The following is a 22,196-nucleotide window of genomic DNA, read 5'->3' on the forward strand; positions in this document are numbered from 1 at the left end:
TTCCTTTCCTTCCTTCCTTCCTTCCTTCCTTCCTTCCTTCCTTCCTTCCTTCCTTCCTTCCTTCCTTTCTTTCTTTCTTTTTTTGAGACAGGGTTTCTCTGTGTAACAACTCTGGCTGTCCTGGAACTCACTTTGTAGACCAGGCTGGCCTCGAACTCAGAGATCTGCCTGCCTCTGCCTCCCAAGTGCTGGGATTAAAGGTGTGTGCCACCACTGCCCCGCTCCATTGTTTTTATTCACACATGTCACTTGGCCCTGAGCAACAGTCAGCCTGAAGGATTGAAGGGCTGGCCACATCTACTCTGGTCATTGAAATAGCAGTTTGGATAAACTAAAAGAAAGAAGGCCTCTAGGTTTTGGGAAATCCTGCATGCTCATCTTGCTTCACTAATACAAATTCAGATTTCCCTTTCTTCGGGTGGCTCCTTACCCAAACCTACAAACAACCTCACCATGTATGGTGCTACTGCTACTGTCATGCTTTAGTTACCAAACTGTGACAACACGCCCCACTGTCAATCATCAGGTGAACGCGCACTGAGCAAGTGTGAGCAGTGTCCCCGTGACAGATGCTGTCCTGGGAAGGATCCCATCCGCTTCCTTAGGTCCCCATGGCCACTGCTGGGGTCCATCCATACTGGGACAGTGTTCTCCATTCTGGTCATCTTGTCAGCCCCCTTTCTCCGTGGGCTGCTGGCTGTGAAGACTTGGATTCCAGCCGCTATGTTTTTAGGTGTGGCGGTCAAGGTGGCAGAGTCCACCCCATACCCCCCATCCCAACTGGAAGGTGACCCTTGGAGACACGCAGCAGACCACATTACCTGGACCACCTCCTTCACCAGCGTCTTGTCGGTCCCTGTCTTGGCTCGCTGCAGCCCACTCACGTCCTCGCCTATCCACGTGATGAGGGCGAACTTGGACCTCTTGCTCATGGCATCGCCGGTGGTGAAGCGCACAAAGGCAAACAGCCGGACATCGTCTGTAGCCAAAGCAAAGAGAACGCGGTACTCAGTAAGGACTCCCCGACACCGTCTCCCTGGGGAGAGCCCACGGCCACAGGAGTGCCCAGTAAGAAGAAGGTGGAAACAAGTGTGTGCCCACAGACCTCGGCAGCATCCTCTCCGATGCCTGCTTGACAGAGGAGAAGTGGAGAGGCAAAACCTAGATGACAATTGCTGGTGAGATACGGAGCTGGAGGAATGCTGGGATTTGTGCTCAGGCCTCCCTGGCTGTCCCCTCTATGATCTTCATGGGCCAAGACTCAAAACACGAATGTTATTTTGAGATAGACAGCACTTCAGGCTGGGAATGCGGCTCAGTGGGTAGAGGGCTCGCCTAGTGCACCCGAGGCTCTGGGTTCAATCCCCTGGCACCTCCTAAACCTCCATGCCTGAAGCTCCAGCATTTGGGAGGTGGAGGCAGGAGGCTCAGAATTCCAGGCCAGCTTGGCCTACAGGAGGTACTGTCTCAGAAAACCAAAGTTGCCAAATCATCTTTAAGGTTCTACCTGGAATGGGAAAGCCACTCTAGAGAGACAAAAGCCAATGCAAGCCAGGGTGCCTATGACAGGACAGTGAAATCCATGACATCTTCCAGCTGGAAAGTCAGGCGACTTAGGCTGCTTACGCCATGCTTGCTTGTTTTCAAGGAAACTCCTTGAGCATTTGCTCCACTGAGCTATGTTAGAGTTCTATAGTTACTTTGCAGTCTCTCACAAAACCCACGCCAAGCACAACCTCACCAAGTTCCATCTTCCGCTGTCCACTCCCCACACTTCATATGAGAGGCAGTGGTGGTGCACGCCTTTAACCCCAGCACTCAGGAGGCAGAGGAAGGTGGATCTCTGTGAGTTTGAGCCCAGTCTTGTCTACAGAGTGAGTTCTGGGACAGAAACCATCTCAAAAAACTGGGGGGGGGGGACTGTTGGGAGCAGTGAGACCCCAGATCCTGAATTTCTTGTAATCCCCTGATCTGAGTGCCTACAGCTGCTCTGAGCATGAGACCTTCAGGAGTTCTGATGGCAGAGTGGTTTCTGGTGGGTTTGGCTGGGGCGTGGCTATCTCTATATAATTTGCCCCTGAACACAATAAAGGGGGCATTCTTGGGAAATTCAAGGATGACCCTTGTCGCTGTCTGTCTGTGTGTTTGTGTATTTTAACCTCCTGCCCCTTGGCCGAATCTCGCGAACTGGGTGCCAGTGCACTGAACGCAGACACGGGGGCGCAATGAGCAGAAATTGGAGGTCCCAGCTGAGATATCGGGAACTAGGGAATGCTGAGAGGTCACCCTCAGAAGGTGAGGGTGGATTGGGGTATATGTGTTAATCCTGACGTCCTTCGCTCGGTTTGACAGCAAGTGGAACTCCAACTGAGAAAGAGGGGTAAATGAACAAGGTTGTCCCCGGCCGGAGGGGACGTATATATTGGGAAAAGATAGAATGTATACAGCTTAAAAAGATAAATGTGTACAGATGTATGATACGTTGATTGTGTTGTTTTTGTGTTCTGGACTGGAAAAAGACATTTGATTCTAGGAACTGCTAAGAAAGGTATCTTGACTTTAAAATATGGGCTTAAGAATTTGATGCTTTGGAAAAGAGGTTCTGTTTTTGTCTCCACAGACGATGAGAGCCTAAGGATTTATTCGAGATTCATGTGGTTTGGGAGACCTCCTGAAATGTTGCAGTGGAGTGTGAGCAGTGGCGGCTCCAGGGCCAAGCGGCTCCAGGCGATGGGCGCTGAGGGGCTGCGACTCGTGCAAACCCCAGGACCTGCCTAGAGGACCAACCAATGAGGCAAGAACGCTAGGCCCATTCCAGCACTGGCCTCAGGGCGCAGAAGCGCAGCACTACCACGACCTGCATCTGAGCGCTACTGGAAAATGGCAGTAAATTGTTGTAAATACCCCCAAGAATGCAGCGTCCCAACTCAGCAGGAAGTAGCCAGACAGACTGACAACGCCCAAATTCCCTAGGTGGGGCCCCTTCAGTGGCTGCAGAGCAGCAAGCCTGCTTCCCTGAGTTCCGCTCCACTCCATGCACCAGTTTGGACCCATAACAAATGCAGCTGGGGCTAGAAGGCAGCTGGAGCAGAGCTTTGCTAGGTGGCTGTGGTGGAAGCACATTGCCTCAGCCCAGTCGGTGCCTAGCCTGGCAGATGCCACAGCAGTGCCCGAAGTACATGTTACCTGGAGATACTGACCCCTCATCTGCCCCCGCCCCGAATACTTAAAATCAGACACTGTTTTATAAAATGGGGGAGATGTTGGGAGCAGTGAGACCCCAGATCCTGAATTTCTTGTAATCCCCTGATCTGAGTGCCTACAGCTGCTCTGAGCACAAGACCTTCAGGAGTTCCTGATGGCAGGAGAGTGGTTTCTGGTGGGTTTGGCTGGGGCGTGGTTATATCTCTATAATCTGTCCCTGAACACAATAAAGGGGGCATTCTTGGGGAATTCAAGGATGACCCGTGTCGCTGTCTCTCTATGTGTGTTTGTGTATTTTAACCTCCTGCCCCTTGCCCAAATCTCGCAAACTGGGTGCCAGCGCACTGAACGCAGACATGGGGGCGCGGGGCGCGGCAGGGACAAAAAAGAAAAGGGAAGGGAAGAAAAGGTGTACGACTGGGTAAGTCACTGTGGTGTGGGTGTGTCATGATTTACAGGGTGTACACAATACCCCCGGCCAACACCACTAAAGACCAGAGCTGTGACAAAGAACACAGCCACATACTCAGCTGTCCCCCGGGGACAGAACCACCTGTCCACTTGCAGGGGTGCAGGGGGGGCTATCCGTGAAGGCAATGTTCAACGGACAGAGGTCAGAGGACAACTTTGCCAAGTCTGTTCTCTCCGGTCACCATGTTGGTTTCAGGGGTTGAACTCAGGCCGCCCTTACCCACTGAGCTATCTTGCCAGTCCACGCAGTTTGTACTTGCACGACACTATTGTAGGGATATGCTACATTTTTCTTATTTTTTCTTCAAAATCTAAATGTCTGACAGTTGGAAACTTATAAAAATGTCACTTGGGAAACAGTGCGCTCAAGTATGCGCACACACATTTTAAAGGACACAACCGTGCACCCATCGCCGTAGCCTAACTTCAGAACGTTCTCATCAACCAAAAAGGAAACTCAAACCCAGGAACAACTGCTCCCGTGCTTACACAGGCCCCAGCAAGCACTTAACCTGTCTGTCTCTGTATTTGCTGAGATCACTGATCTAGACAGTCACACGGGTGATATCGTGTCACATGTGGGGACCAAGTTCTCTCATAAATAAATCGCTGTTCTCCGGGTTCACCTGTGTGTTGTGCACCTGCGTGTGTGTGGTGGTCAACCCCAGGCGCTGTGCTTCAGGTGCTGTCTGTCTGTCTACTTTTGTCTTTTGAGACAGGGTCTCCCACTGGCCTGAAACTGAGCAAGTGTGCTAGGCTGGCCAGCCAGTGAACTCCAAGGATGTGCCTGTCTCTGCCTCCCCAGTGCTGGGACGACAAGCGCATGGCACCATGCTGGCTTGATGCGGGCTCTGGGAATGGAACACAGGGCCTCAAGCACTTCACTGAGCGAGCTAGCTCCGAAACAACCTTTACTTCTATGACTCCCTCCGGACCCAGAACATTCCATGGTATTATCTACCCATCATCTGATGGACATCAGAGCTGCTTCCAAAATGGCAGCTCCACACTCTGCCCATCGTCTGGGAAGAGGGGACATTCGCACTATAGACCGAGGTGGTCCACCAGACACAAGCTTCCATCTGAAGCTACTGTCCCGGTGCAGGGCTGCCAGGGTGCTGCTGTGTGGCCTGGGGTTAACTTTGAACTCTTGAAGACGAAGGCTGCTAGGTTACAGGGACACAGGCCTTGTGGCTGACGCAAAGGGGACATGAGTACCCGAGTGCATTTCCCAGCACAGGACGGGTGGAAGCATGGGCAGTGTTGTAGGCACTGTGTCCCAGTAACCAGCACTGAGAAGTTTGACTGAGTTTCACCCATGGCCTATAGGGGAGGCAGGCACCCATCCCAGTCACCTCCCTACCAGCCTTCACACAAAAGACCACCAGTGTCTGTTTCCACAGCAACGGCTTCCCAGTTCTACAGTGCCAGCATGGACTCTCGGGCGCAGCGACTGTGGGTCGCTGCCAAAGGCTCTGTGTGGGGCAGTGGCCGGAGCCCCTGACCTCACTCTCCATTCAGCCAAGTGCAGAGCCTTCCCGAGGCATCAGCTCTCCCTGCCTGCCTCTCCTCCTGTCACCCTCCGAGTGTGGGTCAGATTTCCGGCACCACAAGGGACTTCGCAAGGTGACCCTCTCAAGTCTGTCTCTCATCCATTTCAGATACTCCAGCCACCCCAGCCACCACAGTGCTTTTTTTTTTTTTTTTTTCTTTTTTGTCTTTGAGACAGGGTTTCTCTGTATAGCTTTGGAGCCTGTCCTGGCACTCACTCTGTAGACAAAGCTGGTCTTGAACTCATGGAGATCCACCTGCCTCTACCTCCCGAGTGCTGGGATTAAAGGCGTGCGCCACCACCATTTGGCTCTTTTAAAATTTTTATTTAATTGTATTCCTTATTATGAGTGTATGTAAGTGATGTGGAGTATGTATATAGAGGTCAGAGGATAAATCTAAGGAGTCAATTCACTCTCTTTCCACCTTTATGTAGTTCTGAGTTCTGGGGATTGAACTTAGGTTGACAGAATCTGTGTGGTAATCATCCACTGAGCCATCCTGCCTGCTCCTTGATTTTCTTTGAAATTCCCTAGCAAACACCCAGTGTGTCCTAAGGGCTAGCCTATGCACAGAAAGTCAGTCACACCCACCCCTCAAAGGCACTGGGAACCTTCCAGAACCCCATACTGACTTCAGTTAAAACAACCACAGGGAAGGGAGAGAGCCGCATATGGAATGACTGGCTGAGTGCTTGCCTAGCCACAGTTTGCTCGGGAAGACTGCTGACAGGCACATTTTCGGAAATCCAAGTGACACTGCACTTACAAGTGCTGGACACTAGAGACCTGGCCAGACAGGATGTCAGCTGAGGATGGACGGAAGGCCTGTGGGTCCCAGTAGCACTTTTACCACTTCTTCAAAGCCCTGGACTGTCCCTGTCACTCTGACAGCTCGGGAGAACAGGCGGCCCTTTGGGGAAGTCCACGTCCACTCCTTTCTCCAAACATGAGGGCTCAGAAGCTGTGAGAGCACACGCCCAAAAGCTACCCACTTCTCAAACAGAAGCACGGACAGCAGGCGACTGAGAAGCAGGGGGAACGCCTCCATGTGTGCACACGTGTGGACACACACATGATAAGATGGCAAACTAGCCAGGAGGCTGGCGCCTGGGCCTGCTGGCATCCCCTCGGTGATGCTCTGTGCCCGGTGAGACTTGGGTGGTGAGGAACTAGAACTTGCTTCCCTGCTGTAGTCCAGAACCATGGTTCTCGATCGCGGCACAGTCCCAGCCTTTCGACACACAGAAACCCAAAGGATGTGTGTGTGTGTGTGTGTGTGTGTGTGTGTGTGTGCGTGCGCGCGCGCGCGCGCGCGCGCGCGCGGACGAACTGGGAACTCTGGGGGACGGCTCGGGAGTAGAGCTTGAACAAGCCCCTGGGGTGACTCTAATGGGCCAAAGCTTGAGAGCCACTATGGAAAGAATAAGGCAAGGTGGGTATGGAGGGCTCCAGTATAGGGATGGCACACTGCAGCTGGTGGGCACAAGAGATGGGCCGAGAGCGCGCCAGGGTAGAAAAGCAGAAGTACTCAGAGCTCAGCCCCACCCCTCCTCCTGCCCTACATCCCCCTCATTTTAAGGAAGTGATCAGGCCAAGTCTTCTGCAGGGCCTAGTCCCCCTTTTCCACATGATCCTCTGCAGGATCAGAGACATAACCATCAAAGGTGACAGGACTGTCCCTGAGACACACCTGCCCTTAAAAGCCACAGCAGGAAAAGGGGCCACTGACCAGTGTCATAAGGAATCCAGACTCGCTTCAGAATACCTCACTGCTCACCTACTGTGTCAAGAAGCCTTTGTCCTGATGACCAGGGCATGCATTACAAATCCACTTTAATCCCATTTCACGAGGGACATCGCTGAGAGCAAGATGAGACCAGGCCAGTGCTGGAGGGTTGGCACAAGTTCTGTACCCTCCCCAGGTATGCCAGGCCCAGGGTGATTACACAGAACACTCCATCTCCAATTCAGGCACTGTTATACCCTCCTCATTTCCAGAGAGCTTTCCTCAGGAAAGCCACAGGGTTAACTAGACCCTACCCAGAAAACCTTGGCCTGCATCTCCTCATAGGCTGAACTCTAGGAAAACTGTGGGAACAGGTAAAACAGTCAATTCAGGCTCCTGCTTGCAAGGCTCCAGGCTCATCTACTGAGCAGCCTGAACAATAGTAGGGAGCAAGGGGACATGTTCAGTGCACTATCTATCTGACCCAGGGCACTGCCTGACCCAGGGCACTGTCTGACGCAAGGTACTGGCTGACCCAGGGCAATCACGGTCTGATCCTGGGCACTGTCTGAGTGGTGCTCCGTCAGGGCACTGCTGCCTCTGCCTGCTTTCTTCTCATGTCCCCTTCTCTTCATGATAGCCTCCACCACCATTCTCCTGTCTTATCACCAAATGTGCCCTCTCCCCACCTGTGCCCCCTCCCCATATCTACCTTCTTCCCACCTGTGCCTGCCCTTTCAGGCTCCCTTCTAGTCTAGGAAGAGGGGAGGATTCAGGCAATGAGGCAAGCAAGGATGGAGTCCCTAGCAGGAGTAAGGAAGAAGAGAGCCAGCTGGGGTTCAGGCAGGGGATGCTGGGCAGGGACAGTAATAAGGATGGGGGAGGAACAGGGTGACAACAAAGGATGGAGTGACCATAAAGGGGGATGGGAAAATGGATCACAGAGGGGAAGTCAGTATTTCTGCAATTTACAAAGACAGGTTGCTTCAATGATGCCCCCTAGAGAACATAGCATCCCCAGCACGCTGACCACTGACCGTGCATACTGATCTCCCCTCTCACCAAATTCAAAGTCTCAGTGGACTCTTAGGTTGACTCATCCCCTCTCTCTCCACCTCTCACCAGAGTCCTCCCACACTGACCAAGGCCCTGCCTTCTTGCAAAAGTCTCCTGCTATTCCCCAAATTCTGGCCTAAAGCTTCGGGACCAAGGAGCTGCCATATACCACTCTAAACCACTCCCTAACACTCAACGAGTTTTCAGTGACTCCCCTCATCGCGTATGACACACAGTATGTGTAGAACAAACAGAAACATGAATGAATGAAAATAAAGCTACACACGGGAGGGGCTCTGAAAAACGCCCTTATTCTTTGATCGAGAGCCTCTCTCTTCAGCCAGGGCTTCCCTGGAACTCATTACATAGCCCAAACCAGCTGCAAACTTGCAGCAATGCTCCTGCCTCAGCCTCCCAAGTGCTGTCATTGTAGAAGTGACCCACCAAACCTGGCATCTTTTAAACATGAGAACCATCTGTCCAGTTCTCGTGTCCCTGTGCCAGGGAGGCACAGGCAGTCCATAAATGAACCGTGGGCCAACAGAAAGGAGAGAAAAAGAGAATGGTTTTTGCTATCTCTGCCCTGAGGCTGAACTTCATAGCAAGACAAAAGGAGAAAGGAGAAAGCAGAAGGATAAGGCCCAGAGCCCCATCAGCTTAGACTGCTGACCTTCCTCACAGCCTAAGTTGTGCAAACAAAGCACAGAAAGGGGAAACCACCCCCACACTAAAGAGCTGAGCAGTCATCTTCGCAAAGGGAGGAGCCTGCAGGCTGGAGAGAAGGCTGCAGACTGGCAGGGAGGAGACAGCATCCGGGATGGGAGGGGTATAGTCTCGTGGGGGGGGTAGCTGCAGTTGGTGTAGGAAAGTGAGGGGAATGTAGGCTGAAGAGGAGGAGGCTGGGGTGAGGGAGTGAGGGTGCAGGGTGGAGGGGAGGAGGCAGCAGTCGTGGGGGGGTAATGGGGGAGATGAAGGGTGGAGGGGAGGAGACTGCAGGGAGATGGAGAGGGCTCCAACTCCAGGAAGCTGGGAGGAAGCGGAAAGAACTTTGACATCCTGCCAAAGCCCAGAGGCAGGCCCTGGACACAGGCATTGCATCCTGGCTCCTGTAGGGCCATGCAGAGGGCACAGCCCCGAAGAGGATGAGGATCTCTTTCCATCACAGGGGAAGGAGGCTGGGATAGCCCACATTCATATGACAGAAACTGTACTACTGAAGGCACACCTCCTCTCCTCCCCTCAGCCCTCACCATACTCCGTGAGTACAGTGTAGGATAGATACACATTGTATATATACTTTACATATAATATATATGTGTGTGTATACACACACACACACATAGTATACATATACTCTATCCCTAGCACCAGAACATGAACGAATGAATGAAGAAATGAATGGATGGATGGGTGGGTGAATGGGTGGATGGATGAATGATCGATAGTTGGATGGACAGACGGACGGATGGATACGGCCAAAAGGTGCGAACCACGGGCTGACCTGAAACTGCTAGGTAACACATGGCCTCTCTGTTCATGAGCACACAGCAGATCCTGGTTATTCAGGACAAAACAAATGCACTAGCACCCTCTGGTCCCAAACACACAAGCGTGCGCACACGCGCGCGCGCGCACGCATTTTTAAAGACAGGGACTCATATCACCTCAAACTCATTTGTAGCCAGAATGACCTTGAACTGATCCTCCTGCCTCTACCTCCTGAATGCCGGGATTAAGACATAAACCTAGTTTATATTGTGTTGGGAGTGAAACCCAAGGCTTTCTGCATACTTGGCAATTATTCTACTATATCCCTAGCTTCTTAGGAGATTGAGGCAGAAGGATTGCAAGCTTAAGACCCATCTGGTCAATTTAATGGGATTTATTTAAAATTGGAAAGCAGCCAGGTGGTGGTAGTGGCATGCACCTTTAATCCCAGCAGTTGGGAGGCAGAGGCAGGAGGATCTCTGTGAGTTCGAGGCCAGGACAGCCTCGTCTACAAGAGCTAGTTCTAGGACAGACTCTAAAATTACAGCGAAACCCTGTCTCCAAAAAAATAAAATAAAAATAAAAATAAAAATAAAAATAAAAATAAAAAACAGGGCTTGGTTATGGCTCAGTAGTGGAGTCATGCCTAGGGGAGAACAGCAGCAGCCCAAAGGCCCCAGGGAACAAGCTGACCCAGAGATCAAACTGCAGATGGCCCCAGGCAGCCCCAGGCTTTTCCCCAGCACAAAGCACTGGTGTTTGCTCTCAGCAGTCCTCTTCCTCCTCTTCAAAAGAAGATCAAGTGCTGGGCAGCACCTAAGCAGACACCCTAGGGCCAGTGTGACTGCTGAAGCACCAGCAGCCACTGCAAGCACTGATTTGTATTCGTGGCTTTGCTAAGCAGTCACTGGACAAGCATGCATCCAACCTGTGATTCGGAGACTACCGAATAAGACACGATCGCTATTCTCAAAAAAGCATCAAACTAAGAGTACCACCCGGACAGCTGTTACTTGGCTGTTACTGGAACATCAAAGGAAGAAGGAAATTGGCTCTTCCTGGCAGCTGTGATCAAGGAAGGCCTCATGGATGGGGGTCGTACTTAAAAGCTAAACTGGTCCAGAGAAGGTCTCCTGTAGCCCAGGCTAGTCTTGGAACTGTGTAGTCAAGATGATCTTGAACTGATTCTTCTTTCAAGCGATTGAATGACTAGATCACGACAGGCACCACTATATATGGTTTGGGCAGCGAGGAGAACTGAACTCACAGTCTCCTGTACCCTAGGCAAGCACTCTACCAGTAGAGCCAGAGCCTGGAAGGCTGCATCATGTTCTTATTAGTCCCAGGGCCCAGCTGGTGTCTGGCACATGGCACAGTCTCAGGAAGAGCCTTGAACAGTCACTTCTGTGGTCTCGAGAGCTTTTAGTTCTTAGTGTCAACTGTTTAGTGCTGTGGGAGGTGCCAATCCCCCCGGGGCACTGTCAGTGTGACTTCTATCATCCCCAGGGAACAAGCAGGAGATGCAGAGAGATCTCAGGGGCCACCTAGCAGCTGCCAGCATTTGCACACTGGCCTGACACCAAAGGGCATGGAGAGGTTGAAGCATCCACTCACACCTGCTGGCCTGGGTGAGGCTGTGAGGTGGGGGACATGCCCCCTTCGTCCATCACTGAGCAAGATCACACAGGACCAAGGGGATATGGAGAAGTCCCCTCTCAGTCTCCAGGCAGTAACACTGTCCTCGATGGACTCGGGTGACAGAAACAAGCTCTTGGACTTGACACATCGCAAGTTTTGAAAGGGGCCAGACAAGCTCAGCATATCGTAATAACACCTGTCATACGATATTCTAATGGCTGAGGCAGGAGGATTGTGGCCCTAAGGCTAGCCTGTGCCACGTGGAGAGACTATGCTAAAAAAAATGGGAGGGAAGGAAAGAGCTAGTGAGATGGTAATGAAGACTAGAACACCAATGGTAACCATGGCAACCACAGGGTGCAACAGAGACTGCGGAGCTACATGACAGGCTAGGTGTTGGAGGATGCACCTAAAGCCTCAGAGCCAGTCCCAGGGGATACAGGTCTTTGGATAGGCAGAACCCACCCTGGGGACCAACGACAAGTAGAGCCACAGGGTATGAGGCTGGAGGATCCCAGTTTCCCATTATGGCTTGGGCTGCTCCAGCTGGACCCTACCGCTCCCCATCATGGCCTCACTTTATCACTATCCTCTGCCATCTTGGGGGGGGGCTCCCCTCTTTCTTTACAATTTAAACTTTATTTGATTTTATTTTTTAAAATTTCTTATCCATCAGAACCTGTGGCGGTGACCTCACATGGCAAAGGGGACACTACCAATGTAACTTGGTAGAGGACTGGAGGAGGGATGACCCTGGAGTACTGGCTTGGCTAAATGCTATCACTAGGTCCTAAATGGAGAAAAGGGAGGTAGCAGGGTCAGGACCAGGAACTGGCATGAGAAAGAAGAAAAGCACAGTGCCAAGGGCCTAGGAAGGGCACCGTTAGCCACTGTTCTTACTAATACTATCGACTTGCTCACTATTGGCAAGGACAAGCAGAAATAATAGAAGACAAAAATCAAACAACAGTGAGTGCAAGAGGATCGATGGGAGACCAGCAAAGCTGGAAACACTATCAGAGCCTAGGAGTGGTGTGAGACCATGAGTCCCAGGCCACCCAGCGCTGCCCAGACCCTGCTTCCATAGAAATAAACAGTAAACAAGCCAGGCCCACTAGGGCAGGCCTGTCAACTCAGTTACCAGGAAGGCTGAGACAGGAGCAGTCTAACTTCAAAACCGTCCTGGGTAACTTGACAAGACTCTATTCCAGAATGAAAAGAGGAAGAAGCAGGCTGGGGCGGCAGCTCCGCGGTAACACTTCTCTGCCCGCACACACGAGCCCCTAGGTTCAACCCTCAGGACTGCCCCCCCACACCAGATCTATTGCAAGTTAATTCCGAAGCGCAGCGATGATATAAATATTAAAAGGCAATATAAAATCCCACTCTCGGAAACAGGCCTCTGGGTATTGACGCTCTGAGGCCGCCAGCCGACTCTGAAAGTAAGTGGGAGAGGCACTCTGGGACACAGATTGCAGGAAGATGCCTGGCACTGGGCCAAAGCAGTCATGTGGTCAGGGACACTGACAGGGGCCATTTGCTCTGCACTGGTTACTCCGCTATCAATTCAGAAAGGGACAGTGGGACTTCCTGTGCAGGCTCAGCCCTCAGACATGGCTGGGGACAACCTAGGCAATAGGGGACTGTGGTGCTGCCCATGCACCCTGTGTGCTCCCAACACAACACATCAGAGAGGCCAGGCTCCTGCCCTAGGCTCAGATCCCAGCAGGGATAGGAAAGTGTGTGTGGGCGTGGCCTTCGGTACTGCTTCTTGCTCTAGGGAGTGCTGGTCTCCAGAACACTGGGCTACTCTACTTACAGCCTGTCGACAAAATCACTGACTGCTTGACTCCACAAAGATGCAGCCTCAGGTCTAAAGATACCTCTCAGCCAATGAAGTGGGGGCATAAACCAGTAGGAGTGTGCTGCAGCTTCCTAGCTTCCTCAAGGGTCCTGCAAAGTGCCATTTGGGGTACCTACACCTTCACCAGCTGACTTTACTGCCTCTCCTCCCTTCTGCCTCACCCAACCCACACCCTCATTTCTGCTTCCTGGTGATCTATTCCCCCAAACTCCTGGCTTGCACTCAGCTAATTTAAAACTGCCCAGGAGAAAACTGAGCAGGCTGGCTGGACAGAAAGTGGCTGAGGCTACAGGTTTAGACCAGCCTGAGCTGAGGCTAGCTCTTCTGAGGGACACACTGGGCACAGGGAAGCTAGATGACTTGCCAAGGTCACACAGCTCACGTGGAATAGAGATTGGAGGTCAGGCAGCATGGGCTTCCTTCTTGAAGTGGAAACGGAAGGCTGGAGAGTCAGCAGTTACAGGAGAAGCCATGACTCAGGCCACTCAAGAGAACAACACACTCATGGGGAGGTTGAGGCGGGGAGTTCAGGCCCTGGCTACCATGAACATCACTAAGATGAACATCACCAAAACATGAAGTCTCATCAGGACCTTGCTATGGGATCTCTCTCTCTCTCTTTCTCATTCACACACACAAACACACACACACACAAAAAAGAGTGTATGCTATCTATATATGTGGCCAGCATCATTAAGACAAGGGTGACATTTACCCTGGGCCTTAACTAATGTATAGGAGCTCTCCTGGAAAGCAGAAAGGAGGACGACAGGGGAGGCAGGAAGACTGCCCACAAGGTCTGAGGAAGAGAGGGGTGGGGCTGCAGGGGGCACTGCTTCAACATGCCAACCTTCCGCTGGCCACCATACACGGTAAAGGAAATGGGCAGGCTCTTCGCAGCAAAATGCCTACAGGTTGTTTCAAGTCCCTTTTAAATAGGAGACATTTAGGAAAAGACCCCACGTGTGGTGCCAGGATCTAGGTACCAGTGAAGCCAGCCAGCGGCGTGTGTGATAGCTAGCTAGCCCGTCCCAAAGGGCCTTGCAGGTCATTCTCAGCACAAGGGCCTTCCGGACAAAAGCCACAAAAGTGCGGGGGGGTGGGGGGGGGGAGTGGCACCAAAGTGAACTCAGAAAGTTCAGAGGAGCAGGTCATGGGGTCAAGGGCAGGGCTCAAGTCAGTTCAAAGGCCTTATTCAGTTAAAGTGAGACAAGGCCACCATGATGGGCGGAGCCCTGAGGGCTTTCAGACTAACAGGCAGGAAGGAGAAGGGACAGAAGGAAGAAAGGGTAGTGAAGATGCCCCAACCAGCTGGGCAGAGGGAGGGGGCAGGGTGGAAAGAGTGGACAGGACAGAGGGAAGGGGGCAGAGTGGAGGGAGGGGGCAGGGCAGAAGGAGGGGGGACAGAATGGAGGGAGGGGACAGGGCAGAAGGAGGGGGACAGAGTGGAGGGAGGGGGCAGGGCGGAGAGAGGGAGCAGGGCTTTTTTTCTGAAGACAGAGGTCTCTGGTGAGACCAGAAGAGGTAAGTAAATTGGGGGTGGGGAGACAAATTGGGGGTGGGGAGACAAAGAGGCTGGGCATGGTGGCAGTTTGTGCCTTTAATCCCAGAAAACAAAAGCAGGTGGATTGCTATGACTTTGGGCTAGCCTGGTCTACATAACAAGTTCCAGGTCATCCAGGACTCCACAGTGAGAAAGTCTTTTTTTAAAAAAAAGCAAGCAAGAAAATACAGCTGCGAAGGGGAGGCTGGGAGGTGGTGTTTCTAGTACCCAGGAAACCAGAAGGAAGGCTGCCCAGGCTGTACCAGCTCCTGAACGTGGAGATTAAAGGAGCTGCTCTCAAGAGAGGGGGCGTCAACTACTCATGACGAAGACAGAGAGCTGCCAGCCTATACCTGCAAACATGGCCACAAACCCAAAGGCAAAAACAAACTTCACCAAGCCATAGAGCCAAAAGGCTGACACAAAGCCCATGTACTCAGCTGCAGAATGTAGGGGGGATATCAGCAGAGACCGAACTGAACAGTATCCAAGCTACTCGCCAGCCTTGAAGGTAAATATCAACCAGAGTGGTGGCTTATATTTTTTAAATTTATTTTTATTATTAAAAGTTTCCACCTCCTCCCCACCTCCTATTTCCCTCCCCCTCCCGGTGGCTTATATCTTAATCATGGTACTAAGGGGGATTATTTTAAGACTACAAGGCCAGCCTAAGATATACAATGAATTTGAGGCCAATCTTGGCTACAGTTTTAAGATCCTATCTTAAAAGGAAAGAAAAAGAATTCAAATGGCTCAGGGAAGTGAACAGTCTGTAGAAATAGCTTCAAGCATGGCTGGATCAAGGGTGTAAGCAATGCCAATTTGTCTCCAACCCTGACCTTTGCCTGAGCTGTCTGTCCACGGGTTCTCTGTCTGAGGCAAACGGGTCCTGTGAGCTCCAAGCCTTCATTATTCTCTCTAGGTTTAATCCCAGAGAAAGATTAAAGGACTCTTTCCCAAGAGCCCTGTCCAAAGTCCCAGTCCCAGTAGCAGGCCTGATCAGCTGGAGGAATCATGTGAGACCCCAGTCTTGAGCTAATCAGTGTGCTGGGGACGGCTTGCTCTGATTGGCCAAGTCTAGGTCATGTGTCATCTGAGAGCTATTTTTCCCTCCAACCCTCCCAGCAAAAGGACAGGATGCAGGACAGTGTCCTCAAAGAGGCTTCAGGTTATTCTGCTGGGGGCTGACCAGAGGACCATGGGAGTCTCACCTGTCCTGGCATTAACCCAGCACCTCTGCCAACCAAGCTTCATTGTTGACACTCTCCCTTCTCCAGGCACCACCCTATAGGTCCAGTTTCCTTCAACCTGCCTGGGCCAGGCACCTCCCAAGGCTGCTAGGTTGGAGCTTTAAACGTACTGAGCATCTACCTTCTGCAGGCAGCGCTTCTGTATCCGGTCACTTAACCAGCCACAGTTACCCTCATCTCATAGATGCAGAAACAGAGACTCAGGGAGACCCTGCCCAAGGTCACACAGCACAGCCAGGCTTCGCCCAAGGTCACACAGCACAGCCAGGCTTCAGCTAGAGGAAGAATGGTTCCTTCAGCTGTGCCGTTCCCTGAAAGCTCTAAAACCTACACCAGAACGCTGGACTCGTTCCCAGAAGCCTGGGTTCTTTCCAAAAGAAAACCGGCTTGCTGCGAAGCCTTTGGGTCTATCAGGAGGACTGGTTAGACAATGTTGCAATTGACAGAGAGAATATTATGTAGCCGTTTTAAAGGGGCCACAGGAAAAAGAGGTTAAAAAAGAAAACAGAAACAAAAACTAGAAGGTAAAGCCGGGCGGTGGTGGCGCACGCCTTTAATCCCAGCACTCGGGAGGCAGAGGCAGGCGGATCTCTGTGAGTTCGAGGCCAGCCTGGTCTACAAGAGCTAGTTCCAGGACAGGCTCTAAAAAAAAAAAAAGCTGCAGAGAAACCCTGTCTCGAAAAACCAAAAAAAAAAAAAAAAAACCAACCAAACAAACAAACAAAACAAACAAACAAACAAAAAAAAAACTAGAAGGTAGTAAAGATGGAGGAGGTAGCTCAGCCCCTGCAGCGATGATGGGTGGTCCAACAGCCACAGGCTGGTCCCACTTTGGATCAGAAAATACATATAGAGAAATATTTCAAGAATATAGACAAAAACTAGGCCCCTGGTCACGTGGGCAGTCCTCTTGGGAGACCATGAAACATCTGCTGGGCGTAAGAATTTCTATGTTGTGACATGTTCCCTGGCTTCCCAAAGGAGACTACAGAGTAGCCACCGGAGCACAGAATGAATGACTATGAAGACTGAGGACAGAACAAGAAAAGGGGACACATTCCTGACCGGTCTGCACCTCGTTTTTGCACCGAGTTTCTAAATATTCTAAAAGAATCTTGGGTGGTGCAGTTGGGGGTGGGGGTCTTGGTTGATAAAGGGTCTGGGTCTCCTACACAAGCATGAGAACCTGGATTTCCAGCACTCATACAAAAGCTGGGTGTGGTAGCCTTGGGGTGCACTGATTATCTAGAGGTGAGCTCCAGGTTCAGTATAAATCCCAGTCTCAACAAACAAGGAGGCAAACTAGCAAAATGGCCCAGCAGATGACAGAGCCTGTTCTCAAGCCTGACCCCCTGAGTTTGATCCCTGGAACCTAGGTGGCAAAAGGAGAAAACTGACTCCCACAAACTGTCCACTGCCTCCCACGTGTGCACCACAGCAAATGCATGCACAGAAGTGCACACACATACACAAATCTTAAAATAGAGAGTGATCAAGGAAACATCGACACTGACCTCTGGACTGGGCACACACACATTCACATGTACTCACACATATGTGTGCATACACACAAAGACTCTTGAGCTGTCTGTACAGTACAAAACCGAAATGTGACTCCAGACAGCTGGAGTCTCTGCTCTGTCACCCATGCCAGACCTATGAGCCCCCTTCTACAGTTGTCATATGGGTAGCACATCCTCTCTGGTTGGCAAGTGGTCGCTCCACCTCTGTGAGCAGAGCTGCAATGCTGCCTGACTCCACATGGCTCTGGGGTCCTAGAAGCCCCTAGCACAATTCAACCTCTTCCCCATCTTCTCGTCCTCCCCTTTCTGTCACTCTCAGCCGGTACCCTGCTTCTGCATTACCTCTGTCCCAGAACAAAACACCAATTCTATTCACTGGCATTTGAAGAACTTATTACACCCTAAGTATACACTCCCACTGATTCCACTGTGGCAGAAGGGTCACCAGATGGGCAGCTTGCCTGCTTCAGGAACATGAATCTGAATCCAGAACAGCCTGAACCCCTCAGCACCATGGCAACCACTTCTCCCCATGGACGGAGCAGCTTCTGCAAACAGACCCAGGCTAAGGTTAGTGCGACAGGAGACCATTACAAGCAAGATATGGGTGAACCCACTGTGTATTTGTCTAGGCACCCACTGAAAGTCTCAGGACGGAAGCTACAGGGGTGAAAGTAACTTTGCTAACTAATATTTATATAGTTGTTCTGTTATTATTATGTAGTTATTAAGAACAATTTCATAAAAAGGCAGGATTGTACTCTGCGCACCTCTGAGGTGCTTGGAAACAAGAAAAAAAGCCTTTCTTCTGGGGCCTGCCAGGACAGCTGATGGGGACTTAAGGCTCCCCCTACGTCACATTTAAGTAAATATGATCTTCTAATCTGCAAACCATTCCACATACAAGGAACAGGACCTGAAACCACTTCTTTAAGGCCAAGAGAAATGGGATTCAGAGTCCAGTCCCAGCTCTTGCTCTTCCTAGCTGTGTGATGGCAGGTAAGTCACTTAACCTCTCTGGGTCTTCTTGATCTGCAGTCCTTGGAAGGAAGGAGTCAACCCACCGGAAGCATGGCTGACACACAGGTCAGGTACGGTAGAAGGTAAGAAAACAAGCAGGAATGCAGAGGGTGAGGTCCCTGGCTCAGGAGGACTCAGCAGGGGAGGGACAGAGAGCAAACGTGGCAAGCAGAACCATCTGTACAGTGTCCACCAGATGGCTGGGAGGAGAAACAGACTGCAGCTGCTGCAGACCAGCCTCCGATCCCACAGCCCATTCACAAGGACCAACAAGCAGCCTGCAGAGCATTTTTAGCTCACCCGCCAGACGCTTGCCATCCCATCCCCGTAGAGGGTGAGCACAGGGAGACCTGAGCAGAAAGCCACAGCCCACCAGAGGAAGGAAGTGTCCCCCAAGCAGCATCCAGGCCGGATGTCCAACAGCCGGGAGCCTCAGTTAGGAATCCATCAGCAGGATGCTTGGCCTTCCTCTGTCACCTTCTCCAGCCTGGAGGAGAAAATAGTGAGAGAGGCAGGAAGGCTGGGGATGGGCTTCTGGGTGAGGAGGGAAGTGGGCACGGAGCACCCAGCCCCAGAGACTATGAGCCAATCCTGCTGACGGTGCACCAACTCTGGGGAAAGTTGAGCCTGCACTTGCCCCGCTGTAGAGGCATTTACTGCAGTCAGAACAGCAGAGATCCTGCTCCGGAGCCAGAAGCCTGCGCAGGGACTCCACAGCAGCGCTGAGTTGCACTTTCCGCCGGTGATGTGTTCAGTGAATTATTTACAAAAGCAATGAACACAGGGTCTAGCAGCAACTCCCAGGAGACATTTTAGCTGGGAGAACACTTACACACGAACACACAACTGCACACGAATCTAAGTACCACCAGCACAAAGTAAATGCCCTTTGAGATGAACCAAAGACAAAGGATGATTCAATTAAGAAAGTTATGCAGCCGGGCATGGTGAAGCAAGCCTACAATCCCAGCACTTAGGAGGCAAAGGCAGGAGGATCAAGAGTTCCAGGCCAGGCTCAGCTACCCTAGCAAGTTCGAGGCCAGAAAGTAATTAAAGAGCCAGGTAGCACAAGCCCGTGAGGGCCCACAGTTGTGAGCCTGTTCTATCTTGACTGGAAGTCAGAGAGTTTGAGCTTGGTTCTGCTCTCTCAAAGTTGTTGACAATAGCTAATTAGTACTTTGAGGGTTGAAGTGGATCCGCTCCTCCTGGACCAAGGGTCAGAGAATTCAAATCTATTCCTTGTGTCATGCTATGAAGTCTGTTGCCTCCCTCCTCCCATTTTGGCGTGAAGTATATAATAAGCGTGTGGAAGATTGAACAAGGTGAATTCAGCATTCGCTGAATGTCCCTCCCGATGCTGTTCTGTGTTTCTGTCTCTCATTTCTCCTATATCTTGATTCCTTTCACTTAATTATTCTAATCCTCACATGCCTATCCTGGAACATACAAGTTTTCTCGAAGCTGGCTTTTAACACAAACCAGGAAGTAGAAGTAGGAAGATATCAAGTTCAAGGCCTGCCTGGACTACTGAGTGGGAACTTGTCTCAAAATAAAATACTTTAATTTTTAAGACTGAGATGTGCCTCAAATGGCAGAGTGCATGCGTGCCCACCCAGCAAGTTCTATACCCAGTGCTAAAAAATGAAAATTAAAAAAAGAGGAATAAGAAAAAAAAAAAAGAAAGCTGTTAAAGAGAGAAGTCACGTGACCTTGGCTTGGTTTTTGTTTGTATGCCACCAATGACTCTGACAAGCACTATACTGAACACTTACACACTTGGGATCATTCAATCCCACAGCAGCACTAAGAAATGACAGATGAGGAACAGTGGCCCCCATGGGGACTTGTTCCCAACCCACCCAGCTGGGAAGCTGCCCCAGTGGGATTCAAACCCACAACCATCGACTAGGAGTCCACACCCTAGCTTCCAGGTGGCCTGCCTTTGTCTGAAGTTAGTTCCCAAGCTAGAGACAACAGGGGACACTAGGACCCAGGGTCTCCTATTCAAAGGCTCTTTTTTTTTTTTTTTTTTTTTTTTTTTTTGCTGGGGGGTGGGGACAGGAGTGCACAGCCCAGGACCACCTCCAACTCTCCATCCTCCTGCCTCTGCAGAATGCCGAACTGCACTGCTCACCAGCTCCTTAAAAGATCACATTATCAGCTGTGTCCTGAAGGTCTGCTTCTGCAAGGGACTGCGACCGCTTAGGCCATGTGTTCTTTCATGGGCCACACACACACCCTGGGGGAAGCTTGGAACACACACGAACCTTCGGTTTCCCGTGTGATGATGCTTTTAGTAAGTCACACACCTGCATGAATCCTTCACACCAAACCATGGGGCACTTCAGCTCCCAGGGCTTCCCCCATACCCCACCCCAGTCAGGGGCCATTCACTCCCCATGAAACTGGCCCCTCGGACCTCCCAAGTCAGCTTCACTTTCTCTAGACCTCAAAGAGCAACATCAGGCATCCGCCTTTAGCATGTGGCTCCGGACTCTTCAAATTAAAGGCTTGTACGGAAGCAGATACGGACAAAGATGGAAGGAGAAAGGAGGGTGGGGCCCTGGGTTCTGCCTTCAGCTTGCAGCCCCCAGGGGCTTCGTTGTTATTGTTCACTGGCCAATCAGAGAGGGTTAGTGGATAGGGTTGGACACTGGAGTTGGAACTGGCCTAGCTGACCTGGAAACCCAGTGAACCACAGGGGGCGGAAGAAGCCATCTGATCTGACACTGCCAGGGGAGGAATTTGCACTGGTCACTTCTGCCTCCGCTGATGGACAAAGGGGGTGGGGGGTGAAGGACACACACTGGACTTTAAGAGGCTCAGATCAGAGCCTGGCATGGCTGTGCACGCCTACAATCCCAGAACTAGATGCTTGTGGCAGGAGAATAGCCAGTTGGAGGTCACCATGGGCTCAAATTGAAAAAAAAAGAAAAAGGCAGAAACACCAAACCAAACCGGGAGTCGGGGGAACAGACCAAATATGTTGCTGCTTGGATGCCCAACCACCTTGGTGCCCAGGGTGCCCACCGTCTCCCAAAAGGTCTCGGGTCTCTACCTGTGCACTGCTGGATGAAGTGCTGGTAATCCGTTCCCTGATCGCCTGGGACAATGGTGGCGCCATCGTATCTGAAAGTCACCCTTTGGGTTGGAGGAAGAAAAGAAACAGAGGTGAGCGGCTGCGGCGGGCGGCACGAAGCAAGTCACTACCGGCATCCCCGGGCCCGCAGCGTTGCTCACCAGATGACTTCCGAGCCGTCGTCCCGCACTAGGTTGTACGCCGCGCGACACGCCTCCTTGTCGATCTTCGTGGCCATGGCCGCCGCGAGGACACTGCTGGAGCCAGTGAGCGCGCCCCTGACAGGCTGCGAGGTTCGACCGAGCGCAGAGAGCGAGCTAGGGGGACAAGGGCGGCAACTCAGACCTAGAAATTCGGATTCCGAGAGAGGCGCCCGAGGCTAATGCGGAGCCGGATCGCGCGCCCGGACTCTAGTCCCAGGAAGGCCACGCCCCTCAGCCGCCATTGGTCACGAAGGCCGGGGGCGGGGTGTCTCGCACGTCCAGAGGCCAATCTCAGCCTGGGTGGATTGCGCAACTCCGCGAAAGATTGGAGGAGGGGCTCTTCCTCTTAGTTCCCCCCCCTTCCTCCTCCTTCTTCCCCAACCCCTCTCTTCTTCTACCACCTTCTGGGTTCTCCAATCTCGCTCTCTTCCTTCCCTCTCTTCTCCCATCCTCCCCTTCCCTCACTCCGTTGTCCTCCCTTTCTTCTCTCTCCCTCTTCCTTGTTCTCCCCTCTTCTCATCGATCCCTTTTATCCCACCCCGAGCCCCTTCTCCTCCTCCCAGGGCCTCCTTCCTCCT

General features: G+C 51.7%; 1 protein-coding gene across 1 annotated transcript in view; it reads right to left on the reverse strand.

Moving 5' to 3' along the window:
• Nucleotides 1-21,806, reverse strand: part of Cotl1 (coactosin like F-actin binding protein 1) — a 36,283-nt gene extending 14,477 nt beyond the window's left edge. The window contains exons 1-3 of the mRNA XM_038313250.2: nucleotides 21,577-21,806; nucleotides 21,395-21,477; nucleotides 822-979 (exon numbers count right to left, since the gene is read on the reverse strand). Of these exons, the coding sequence (XP_038169178.1) occupies nucleotides 822-979; nucleotides 21,395-21,477; nucleotides 21,577-21,653 (318 nt within the window). The 5' untranslated portion in view covers nucleotides 21,654-21,806. The remainder of the gene's footprint in view (nucleotides 1-821; nucleotides 980-21,394; nucleotides 21,478-21,576) is intronic.
• Nucleotides 21,807-22,196: the final 390 nt, after the last annotated feature.

The sequence above is a fragment of the Arvicola amphibius genome, chromosome 15 (assembly GCF_903992535.2).
Source record: "Arvicola amphibius chromosome 15, mArvAmp1.2, whole genome shotgun sequence".
In the NCBI taxonomy this organism is placed as follows: Eukaryota; Metazoa; Chordata; class Mammalia; order Rodentia; family Cricetidae; genus Arvicola; species Arvicola amphibius.